This window comes from Protopterus annectens, chromosome 4.part1 (assembly GCF_019279795.1).
Source record: "Protopterus annectens isolate FY-2018-M chromosome 4.part1, PAN1.0, whole genome shotgun sequence".
NCBI lineage: Eukaryota > Metazoa > Chordata > Ceratodontiformes > Protopteridae > Protopterus > Protopterus annectens.
In genome coordinates this window covers 73821568-73834380 of record NC_056734.1, presented here as the reverse complement: position 1 = coordinate 73834380, position 12813 = coordinate 73821568, and the positions used below count along the sequence as shown (strand labels likewise).

General features: G+C 37.8%; 1 protein-coding gene across 1 annotated transcript; it reads left to right on the top strand.

The window, feature by feature from the left end:
* Positions 1-1812: 1812 nt before the first annotated feature.
* On the top strand, positions 1813-10722 carry LOC122801357 (transient receptor potential cation channel subfamily V member 6-like; the record flags this gene model as incomplete). The annotated part of the gene is given in 2 exon segments (XM_044070894.1): positions 1813-1922; positions 10514-10722. Coding segments are annotated over 2 exon segments (258 nt in total), but the record flags the coding sequence as incomplete, so codon positions are not given.
* Between the last annotated feature and the right edge of the window lie 2091 nt (positions 10723-12813).

Genomic DNA, 12813 nt, shown 5'->3' with positions numbered 1-12813 from the left:
TCTGAAAAGGGTTCTTTATCTGCAGCCGCAGTTATGCTACCTCTGTACTTGGCTGTGCTATTTTGGTTCTTTGCTCTTTGCATTTCTACTACATCCCCTATTACCTTTGCTCTCATATGCCTCCCCTTTCCCGTTCTGCAGGAGTCTGCATGCAGACTTATCAGCTGCCGGCGTTTGCCCTTCCTGCATTGATTGGTGTTAATTGCTCGTTACAGATACATTTACACTGCTTCCGCATTTCCTCGTATTCTCCGCATTACCTTCCTATATCCCTGGTTGTTGCCGGTGAGGCCGTCACATGACTGGTTTCGGGAACGTAGTCATCCTCGTGCACATGCATTTGTACGCGCATTCTGTACTGTCTGTTCATCTATTTCCTAACACGCCAGTCCTGATGCTGTGATGTGCATTGTACAGCCCAGATTTGCTGTCCTCCAATATCCTTCCTCCTACAGTGGCACACCCTTGTGTGGTTGACATGTATCTCGTGTAGGCCACTCCTCGGTGTCGTACCCTTCGCCGTTTGCTCCATCCTTACGCTGGCGCTTTTGCGATTCACTATTATCTGCCTCATTTGCATGGAATTGACTACTAATACCTGGTTACGGCGCGGACACCGCCACCACTCCTTGACAACCATTGCGCTGGGGTTGCAGCTTTACATACATACTATGGTGTGTGGTGGCTGTGCAGCTGATTTGTGTTCTATTGCTCTTTTCGGACATTGTCATATTATTTCATTGCTTTACAACTTCTGTGCACATATCCCGGGGTCTGCTGTTCTTTCTACGTCGTGCCATTTATGTCATTTTTACATTTTGTGCATATTTTCTTTGGACATTCTCGGTGCCTTTCCACATTGGCATATTGCACCTATATGATACCTGACTTTGACAGCCTTCCGTTACTCCTCCGGTATGTTTGGGTAAATGTAAACCGCTTTTTGGTTTACATTGCCGTTCTTACGCTTCGCGCTTCACTGCGTGGATCGCTATTTGCCCTCATTTGCATGGTGCAATACCGCACACAGTGTGTTTTGCACACCTACGCCGGGCGGAAGGTCCGCGCGCCGGTAGTGCACGTGGAATTCATTCATACCTGAATCGCTAAGCAGCCATATTTGGCGTTATAACGCCGATGCTATGCTGGCGCCTGGCGCAAGGTTCATGAATCCCGGGGCTTATTTATTTTTTCTTATATGTAGGTGCTAACGGCAAGGATGTTTTAGTTCTGAAGAAGTCCTGTTCTTTCTTTGGGACAAAAGCACATTAATTAATTTTAAATTGTGCTTAACTGAACTGTGCATGTTGTGGTGTGGATAATAAACTTTGAGGTTTGCAGTGGATATTTATCTTGAGGTCTCTATGTCAGTAGGTTGTAAACTTTTTGGGATTCCTGTTGGTGGTTATTGGGGTTCTTGGAATTGCTCAGTCAATTTTTGTTCTTTTGTTCTTTCTCTTTCTTTGCAACAATAAGAATAAGTAACAAAACAGTTTGCTCTTCTCTTTCTGCTTCTGTGGTATTGCAGCCAGTCACACAAGTGAGAAACTAAAGTTTTACAAAGAGGCAAGAGTTTAGTTCTTTCCTTTTGAGTCCCCCTTCCCCCTCAAACAGATACTAAAACCAAATCAAATTGAAGAAGTAAATACTATTTTCTCTCAGGAGATGTTACATGTTATAATCACATGGGAAATATTACAGTTACTTCAATGGTACTAGACATTTTGTTGGTCTGAACATTCTTTAATAAAGACACTGACTACTAAATATCTGATCGCTGCAGTAAAAATAATACAATAATCTTTCTTTCAGATTGCAGCTTCGATTCTACTTCTTGAACAAAGACTGCCCAAGTACTTCAAATTTCGATCTGGACTGTCGGGAAGGTCACTGGGATTTGATGATGATGCATGGTATCTTGGGTAAGGAACACACAAACATGATTATGTTATTTTACTAATTATTTTTGGCAGAACTGCTTTCTTTCATGTTGTTATTCATGCAGAGTTGGATCTTATACTTTTTTTGTTAACACAGCTGTTATTTATTTATTTATTTATTTGCCTATGATCTAATGACTACCTCTTACACTGACAATTGACTGAAATGGTTGAACACAGATGTATGCAAAATTCAGTAGTATTTATAATGTTATAAGTATAGTCATGTTCTATAATTTTCCCAACTATGCCCAAACTACTCTAAGGTAACACTTATGAAGGTATCACAGAATAAAATCTCTGTAGCTTGAGTCTGAAGAAGAAAATAATGAAGGATTAGAGATGTACATCCTACGCCTAAGAACACTACTGCTTCTCCTGTACTCCCGACTCAGATCTCTGGAAGTTTTCTGTTCATCAGTTCCTTACTTTACTTCATTCAGTTTCAAAACCCTCAATGAAGCTCTTCAAACAGGTGCCTGATAAAAAAGACAAATGATTGAAAATCCATTTTGCCCATTCCTAAATACAACTGGATGAACATTTTGTCTAAAGACAGACCAAAAAATTGAAGTGTTTGGCCATGAACGTTATCTTCCCTTTTTCAAATCTTCTGAAAGAACACACTGAACTTTCAGATTATTTTGTAGAGTTTTAACAACTACTGTGCAATATCAACTTTGGCATACAAGCTACTGAAACTATTTGCCAGGAGTTAGGGTTGGTTATGAAGTCTCACTGTGTTAACTTTATTAGTAATATTTGCTAACACTAACCCCAATCCTAAACCATACCTTAGAGAAACCCTTCCATAATACTACCACTACAGAAGACAGCTCACACACACACACACACACACACACACACACACACACACACACACACACACACACACACACACACACACACATCTTTTCCCAAATGGAACTAAATGTAATTTGCAAAACATGCAAACTTACATGCACACACACCTACTTACCTGTTTCAGCAAAACAGACATCCACCAACATAGATGTTTGGTAAAAGGAACATTGGGCAAAACACCCCCTTTGCAATTTTTGAATAAATGAATATTTAATAAATTGTACGCAGCCCATAGATATGTTCATAAATGGGTGTACTCTGTAAGACTGAATTGCCTTCCTGTTGCTTTGTATACAAGATTGCAGTATAGTGGGATCTGGGAATTTGTCCTTTCCTCACCATTATGCAGTCTCAGAGTTGGCATATACAGTTAGAAAGGGGTGTGGGTGATGCTGGGGATGAGTTGCCTCCCTGCAAAACCAGTGTTTTGTTTTGTTTTTTTTTGATATTTTTTGCTTTGATCTGAAAAAAACAGATCTTTTTTTGAGTATTCCATACTTCATGAGACAGTCACCTCTGTGTGTGTGTGTGTGTGTGTGTGTGTGTGTGTGTGTGTGTGTGTGTGTGTGTGTGTGTACACAGAGAGAGAGAGGGAGAGAGAGGCAGAGCAAAACTACATACAACAAGAGATGAGTGGCAAAGTAGCAGACAAGCAAATGTGCTCTTGCCCCATATATGTATGTACAAGTACACAAGCACACACAATAAGCATCAGATGTAATGGTATATGCATGCAGGTACATGGTTAAGATGCAAATGAACATAGCCATGTCAATACCAGTAAATATACAATCTCTTTATTGTACAGCAGTAACAGGACAAAACTGGCTTTGGTCATAACCACAAGCCTTGTAGTATTAAATAATGCAATCACATGATTCAGTTTAATGCATTTTTATTAATGTTAGCACTAGTAATACTTGTTATATGTGCAATAAGAAAACAAAATTTGCAGTGACCACAAGATGGGAAACCTCTATAAGTACCAAGTAGTGTTTGCAATAAACCTGATGTCTTGTAAGATGAAAAATATTGCTTAAAATTGCATGCCTTTCCACTACTAAACTTACAGAAACCTTCAAAAATGGATTTGAAAAAATATCTGACAATAATACAGGCCAATATTTATCAATAATGGATTTAATCCTATGAATATTATCAAAACACAAATATGCATTCTTTGAAAAAGATTTCCTATTAATAGCAGTATACAAGGATCCACCCATTGTTTTGGTTATCATCATATCCAAATAATCGACAAGCTTTACTAGCGTTAACATTAATTACAATTATGACATTAAACAACTGATTAAATGTGGCACAACAGATATAATTTATCTGACACAATGCCATTGTAGGGCTTTTTATGTTGATGAAACTAGGAGAATATTCAAAAAACTAATTAATGATTTTTTTAAGTGCCATAAGGCATAAGAAAATAGATAATGCTCTTTTTATAACCACCATAAAATATAGTACTGTTGGATCTGTATTTATAGTTACTGCGGTGGTGGTGCTGTGGTAGCGTTGTCGTCTCACAATAAGACGTTGTCCTGTTCGATTCTCAGCTAAAGCATCTTCTGTGTGGAGACATGTGTGAATGGGCGTACCTTCGTTGAAGGTTGTGCATCAGGGCTGGCAACCCGGTACGTAAAATTCTACTGCCAATCATTAGCAGACGGAGTTCCGCTGTGGCAACCGCTAACCGGGAAAAGCCGAAAGATACAACAGATCTGTATTTATAGTTATTGATGGCACCATGTAATATGCATAAATTATTGAATAACAAAGAGAAAACATGGATTGTGCTTACAGGATTCTATTTAAACTAGGTTTGAACTGTCTACATTGACAAGCAGCTTGCATTGTCTGTTTACATTTTGAAACATCCTTGATTATTCAAGACTAATCTGAATGATGTGTTACAATGGAATTGCACTGATTATTTAAGAAATTGAAAAAAATTCCAAATAAATACTTCATCAGGTTTGTGTGAAAAAAAAACCTGATGAAGTATTTATTTGGTAGGAAAGTGATCTTTGTTAAAAGTGTTTCAGTTTATAAGTTATTCATTTATGTTCTGATAGATGTCTAGTGCTACATCTTTTTGTCAGTTAATTAGTTAGTCATTTTGTTAATGAGTAGGCTTTGTAATTAATAAAGTTTGGATTAGTAAATTAGCCTTAATAAGCTGTTCTTATGTTATATATTTTAATTTGTCTCTAGCCTTTTAGTTTCAGTTCTAAGGTAGCACAATGTCAGTTTACACTATAATGTTAAGGAGGAAGAGGGATTTGGTTAAAGGAATGAGTTTAATGCTTTTATTGCTCTTAAAAGAACCACCCTCTGTAACCACTCCCTTGCTCCAAATAACCTGATTATATCTAAATAAGAATGTTTTCAATGCTTTTTGTTATACTCAACCAGGATCACGTTTGTGTGTTTCAGTAAAGGATATTCCATTTTAACTCAACTATGGATTACCTACTATTTTCAATTTTATTATTTTGTAGTGCATATTTTACAGTTGGAATTTTTATTAGTGAACTAGGTGCATTACATGTTTCAGGGAGTGAACTTCACACCCTCCACACTGCAAAGTTTCTTCTTGATTTGTTTTTGATCCATTATAGGTTGTATATCACATGCCTTGTGGTTACAAGGATTTTTTTTTCCTGTTACTGCTTTGCAATAAAAAGACTGAATGTTTATTGGTGCTGGTGTGACTTTGCTGATTGTATGGTTTAGCCATCCACTTCTGTTCTTTCATGCTTTGCTTTAAGATGCAGATCAGCATGAATCTGGAATAGACTCCCACTGCAAATTAGGAAGTGTGACACATAATCTTCCAGTCGGCACTGGATAACTGGATGGGTATTCACAAATTCCCCACTGGCTTTACTGGTCTGCCCTACTCGAGAGAGGAGGGTCAGTCTGAGTGTGACTAATGTCCAGGTATAAATGGTCAGAAAATCCAGTTGTTTGTATTTCCTGTGATCCTATATATGTCAATATCTTTTGGTAATTCATAAATCATTGTAGCCATGTAAGTATTCAATATTGGACATGAATACATTCTGGAAACAGGACAGGGGGGAACACTGCTGGAGGGTTCTGTCACAGGACAATAGGGAAATAATAATTCTAATCTTGGTGTTTCTTTGTCATCAGGTTATGATGATAGTGAAACAAAATTCCTTACAGGGAGCCTAGTGCCTAAAGAGTCTCCTTTTCCAACATTCATATACATGCTGAAGTAATGGCATCATTACCACCATATGACCACTGGTATTTGCTGGCACACACATGGGGCCTTAAGACAGGTAAACAGGTGGGAATCCATGAAACAGTACATAAGACACCCCAGTGTCCTCTGTGGTGGAGGTCAGACAGCTATATGTGACTGATTCCTGCAGACATACACAAATCTGATTCCAGTGTGACCTTCTGGGTCTTTCATGCATGATTCTTTCAGTGTGTTCTTCACTTCCCACATGAATGGAGATCTAATGAAATACATGTGTTATCTTTGCATTATGACCTTAATGAAATATGTAGACTGCACTTCCTGCAGGCATTGACACATACTATTTTTAGCATTTTATGTTCATACATAGGATTTTCCAAATCACAACATCTATGTCCAGGTGTGATTTGGTTGGTGCCTTGTGTGTTATAAAAATGAAGATCTCTGGCTATAATGCATGCATCCCAAGTGCCATGCTTTAACTGACACATGCACCATATAACAGTGACACTGTGCAGTATATGCTGTCCTATAATAGGCTGAATGGCACCTTTGGGCACACTATGAATATGACACTTGGTGCCCTATGGTATGGTATGTGAACACTGAAAAAGCATGTGACATAACAGTAATATGCTCATGTAGAAGTTGCAAGATGTATTTATGTCACTGCTGTAATGCTCACTGTGTACATGTTCAGTGGGAAGTGAGTACCCATCTAAATCCTCTGTAGCATCCTGGGTGGTGTCACTAATGCCTCTATCTGAAGGCAGTGTATCTGCTTTATACCTTGCTGTGAGACATCTGTACCACATAAGCATCTGCAGCATGACACATGCAAATATCTTTTTGACCATGCCTTGGCTGTACTGTGGTTTCCTACCATGTGTATCAAATCACCTGTATCATCTCTGCATGGGACAAGATCCGTGTCAGCTATGGCCCATATCTTGCTATTCCTGCATGTGACAAACTCATTCTCATCCGCTGCATATAACTGGTGATTTGCTTCATTATTCCTGTCATTTGCCAGAGATTAAGGAAGGCAGACTGACATTATTATCCATAAATACAGAACACAGGCAACATCACCCCTGAAATGTGAACCCATGCAATCATTAGTATTGCCATTCTACGTCCTGACTGCTCTGGCCACCACACTACTTTGCTATGCATGTTACTGTGACTTATCCTCACTTGTGTCCTGCCTCTTTGGGATCATTATACCATGCTATCATGATATTTATCCATGTAGCATGCATATTTATCATCATATTCATGAATGCTTGGCGCAGATCACTCACTTCCCAGATATGTACATCACACACATCTAATGATTCTGTCACAGGCATTTATGCTGATGTCATCTAATTTACATAAGATTTGGCAGGTGATAGCTTAGTCTGCTTTCCTGTTTGCATGTGGCACCTCCCATAGACTTTCTAGGTCATCGTTGCTCAACAGCACTGGGAGATATGCCATGTTATGGCATGCCTGCGTTATGATGCACCATTCCTGTGGAATTTGGGGAATGCTGTTTATGTATTTACATCCCACAGCATGTTGCTTGAAGACAGCACCCAATGCTCTAGTTACAAATGCCATTGAGATGCCTATTGCATCTCCTGTGAATCAATGGAATATTTCTACTGCTGAGATGCAGTGGTTTGTAGTCACTTTGGTTTCTACTGGAAATGAACAATATACTTACCCCCTACTCTAATCTAACATCCCTTAGGTCATCCAAAAGTATTCAAGTGTTAACCATTAAATCTACTAACTCGGGTGGTGAAGCTCTGTATGCCAATTCCATTGGCAAACCCTGGAATGCCCTCCCAAGCAACCTTAGACTTATACCCACTCTCCACCAATTCAAAAGTCAACTCCGAGCTCTATTAAAATCACAATGGCTATGTCCATGCTCTAATCCAGACTAATAGCTCAGGCTCCCAGCTCAACCTGGCCTACCTAGGCCTCCACCCAGCCCTTAACTTTAAGGGTCCACTATGTAGCCCTAATTATCCATATTTACTAACTGATATCACTAATTGAATTTTTTTATACTATTACCTACTGTTATATTTTGTATTTTAATGTTACCTGTCTCAATTACCTAAGTTATGTCACTATATTTCTTTATGTACCTCTGTTCTTTGGAGATTTTCTCCCCGGGTCTCCACTGAAAATGGACATGTATCCAGTTGGACCAACCCGGTCAACAAATGTAAAATAAAATAAATAAATAAATAAATAAATGGTCACCCCTGCTGTCCTTTGAGTATCAAGTATGTATGATACATGCCTTAAGCATGGCACAGGATTTCCCTGTTGACACTGTACTTGTCCGGGAGTGACTGGTTCTTCAAGCAGTGAAGCTTTAGTTTTACAGAACATGCATTCTTTTAAAGTGCCTGTCTGTGAAAGCAAAAGGCATGTATATAATCCTGGATAAAAGGTCAATGATCTGGCTTATTGTGGGAAAGTGTATTTGTTTTACAGTAACATGGTGAAGTACATTATAGTGGTCATTATATTTATGTGATTTGCAGTCCTCAAAAGGGGTACATTCCAATGGGATAGTATGTGTGAGAAAGTAGCTGGCGCCAGTATATGCATATTCAGAAACTCAGTATCATATCTCTCAGCTGCCCAGATTTTTGCAGAATATCCAGATTTTTGGCTCATATTTTTGGTCTGTTCCTCATAAAATTTGTGGTTTTCTGGCAAATCACTGGGAAGAGCTAAGACGGAAGCCGCTAAATAATGGTGTTTCAGACTTCAAATCCTACAGAAAACATATGTTAAAACAAACTCTATTGCAACTTTCTAAGTTTATAAGGATAATATTTAAAATATGTCCCTATTTTTGAGCCTTTGTCCCACCATTCTTTTGGGCTTTGTCCAGATTTCTTGCACTAAGAAGTTGAGAGGTATGCTCAGTATAGAAAGTAAATTAAAAAAAACAAGATACAAAACAAAACTATCACTTTTCCTACTCTCTGATAGTCTATTGGTTTGTATATGTGCAAACAAGGTGAACATCTGAGGCTACCAGCAGAGTCTATACCTTACTTTTGCTCTCTCTGCAAATGTGCTAGTAATCAGAGAGACCCCACTGCCCCTTACAGGTCTTTGGGATCTGAAATATTACATATTATGTTTCTGTTTATGGAGTGTGGTCTGACTAAGAGTATTTATTTTCTTACTCAGACTAGTGAAAATATCAGCACATGATATAAACCAATATTTAGAAATGCGATGGAAACAGAAATTGTGAAAACTATGATCACTGAGCCAGTGAAAGACCTACAACAGACTTTTAGGTTTAAATGATTGGGTTATAACTGAAAGGGTTCCAGAAACAGTCCGGTTAGCCAGTTAAACTAAATAAACAAATTAAATAAGTCTGCAAACAGGGGTTATAGTAGATAAACATGGAAGTTAAACAAAGGCGTGGGAATGAATTAGCAAAATAAATGTATAATTTAAAGATATATGGAGAAAAGAAAAGGAAGGTTCAGATAAGGTAGTTATTATGGTTAAGTAGTGGTGTTTTTCTCTGGGTAGAGAGTGATAAATCTGCAAATGTTATTGTAAAGAGTTTGAATTATTTCTTTCATTCATGTTTGAGACAGCAGCAATATGTGGCAATAAAATTTGTTTGAAGGAGTTGGAGTATTGAATAACAAGTTACTGATGAGTAAGGCAGCTCTCACAGTCAGTATTTGTATTAAATAACAAGTTACTGATGAGTAAGGCAGCTCTCACAGTCAGTATTTGTATTGAATAACAAGTTACTGATGAGTAAGGCAGCTCTCACAGTCAGTATTTGTATTGAATAACAAGTTACTGATGAGTAAGGCAGCTCTCACAGTCAGTATTTGTATTGAATAACAAGTTACTGATGAGTAAGGCAGCTCTCACAGTCAGTATTTGTATGGTTTCCTTTGCTAATCATGTGATTTTTTTTTCATACAAGATCCAGGTTGCTATGCTAGCACAATGGAAAAACAAGATAAGCAGAATATTATTCAAATTAATAAAGAAATGGCAGTTACATACTTAAGAGAAGATCATATACACATATGGCTACATCCATATAAATGTTTCAAAGTGCATTAGAAATTAAATAGCCCGAGTGGTCAACTGTCACGGGGTGGAAATATCTGTGTATAACATACTGCCCACAGGCTTGGTGGCAACATACCACTGGAGTAGATAGATAGGTAGTCAGGTATGTGTATTAATTGTTTTTTTGGGGTATCAGATGGTGCCTTCTAGTAGTTACCACTACTTAAATGTTCTTATCTGGAATATGTTCAAATATTTAGCTTTGACTTATAAAAAAAACTTTTTTGACAATGTCATAGTTGTAGTGTAGTGTTGTTTTGGTTTGTTTCTAATAAACTGCAGAGCCCACACATGCATTTTAATTGAATATTATTCATTTATCTAACTACAGCATTGAGGAACTCATGAATGAGAAAAGGAGAAGGAAAGGTCCAGTGAATGCAGACGTGATGCTGAAGGCTAACATTGGCTGGGAAATTCTGAGACGTAATCTAACGAAGATCATCAACATGAAAGAAGACGAATTCACTTACTTTTAAAGGCTTCTGCCAATAACTGAAACTGAAAAAAAAAATATATATATATATATATTTTTTTTTTCCAGACAAACTACTGCAATCACAATGTTTAAATACAAACAAATGAAACATATGCATAGATGTATACAATAGTCCTCAAAGGACTTTGGACTGTATGGGAAAAGCCAAGAAATACATTTGACAGATATGTAGAAATAATTTAAAAAAGACCATAACAAAAACCTTTAATTGTCTAACTGTATAGCTAAGACCTCGCTATAATTGTGCTAAAGCTCTTCTGCAGTACTTTTTATTTCACTTAAAAAGTGTGATATCCATTGTACTATGAATATTTTAATGATGGATACACCTGGTCTACTCATTTACAAAGAAAGACTTCAGAAAATGGGTTTATTCTGTATTATTCAGTAAAAGTGTACCTGTTAGAGCAATTCTCTATTGAAATGTTGACACTCGAAATGCCAAGTACTGACACGTCGAAAAGAAACAAACAAAAACACAGACGACTGAATTTTGAAACGTGCTCTTCTCCTTTAAACTTCTTTTTGAAGGGGAAGAGGGCAAGCTCCCCACACCCCAGAACTTATATATTCCAACTCAGAGATCGCCATACCTCAGAGAAGAGGGAATATTTCGAGAAATGGCATCTCAGACTTAGTATATGCAAGTGTGATCTTATGGCCATTCAGTCTCTGTATTTCGGGACTTGCTCTAGCTGGTCCCAACACTTCAAATGGTTACTGTTAAAACTGATATGTTAAAGTTTATTAAGCATTAGTTTTTTCAGCTAAGAGATTTATTGAAAAGTAATGTAGCTGTGAAGCAATTATCATTGCTGCTTCAAAGAGCTTGTTTTATGGGTTCAGCTTCCAGTTAGTCTGCCTAATATGCAAACTCTGCATGACTTTCCTGTGCTTGTATGGGATATTACTGGAATCTTCAGTTTCCTCTTATGTCCCCCAAAATGTATTTGCTTATTGTAATCTCAGTAGCTCAACAACAAGTACACTTGCCTTAAGTGCTGGAATATCAGAAGACTGTTGGTTCTATTCCCAGGGACCTCACGAAATTTCCTATTAGTCAGTATGAATACCACCTCCAACTTCTTCTGAAAACCATTGGCCTAGTGGAACTAACCTAATCCACAAAGTAAATAAATAATTCAATCAATCAATAAATATTGATAGATGAATTACAAAGCCTGCAAATTCTCCATAGATTTGTGTAACAAGAAAATGTGTGTACGTATATGTTTGCACAAGCATGTAGTTGTTAATGAATGAATGAATGATTGAAAAAGTAAATGAAAACTGCTGAAAAACCTATAGCATTAGTGAAGATAGGCCCAACCAGCTAAAGAGACATGTTACTCCCCTACTTGTACTTCTGTAAATGTAATATAATTAGTGACATGATAATGAATTTTATGAACTTTTTTTAAGAGAGTTACTCAGCCTGCAGACTGTAGACAAGTTGTCCTTACAGCACACATTGACCTTGCCAAGGTAGTTGGTATCATACCACATGCAAATATAATAAACAAGCTGATGAAGCTCCAAACTGACCACTATGTGGTTAGCTGCATAGCTGACTGGTTTAGAGACAGGATTCACACTATAAGGGTTCAGAAGTTGGGGGGGGGGTACATGCTCAAACTGCAGTAAGATGACCAGTGGAGTTCCCCAGGAATCTATGCTGGGACCTCTGCTATTCAGTATCTACTTCTCATATCTCCACTTACCAAATAAGGATCTCTGGTTAACAATGTTCCCTTATAATTGTAAGCTGGGAGTCATTGTCAAGCCCCTCTTTGACATACAGGCACTCCAACAGGAGCATACCCTTGTCAATAGCTAGTGCATTAAGAATGAGCTCAAACTCAACACTAAAAAGGGCAACAATATACATCTGGTAGGTAACTCTTGGATCCATCTTATAGTACAAAAAATGCATAAGTTCAAAACAAGAAGGTAGGAGAAACATGGGTAGTTGTGTGTTTAGCTCCATCATGTTGTAATGGTGGTTAGGAATTCCTTTTAGCTTGCTCAGCTCATAGCAGAAAGTATTTCCCCTAGATCAAATTAAATCCTCACCTCCTTGTACTTTGCACTGATTAGACCCATCAGCACCCCATTTGGAATGTACTTTACTA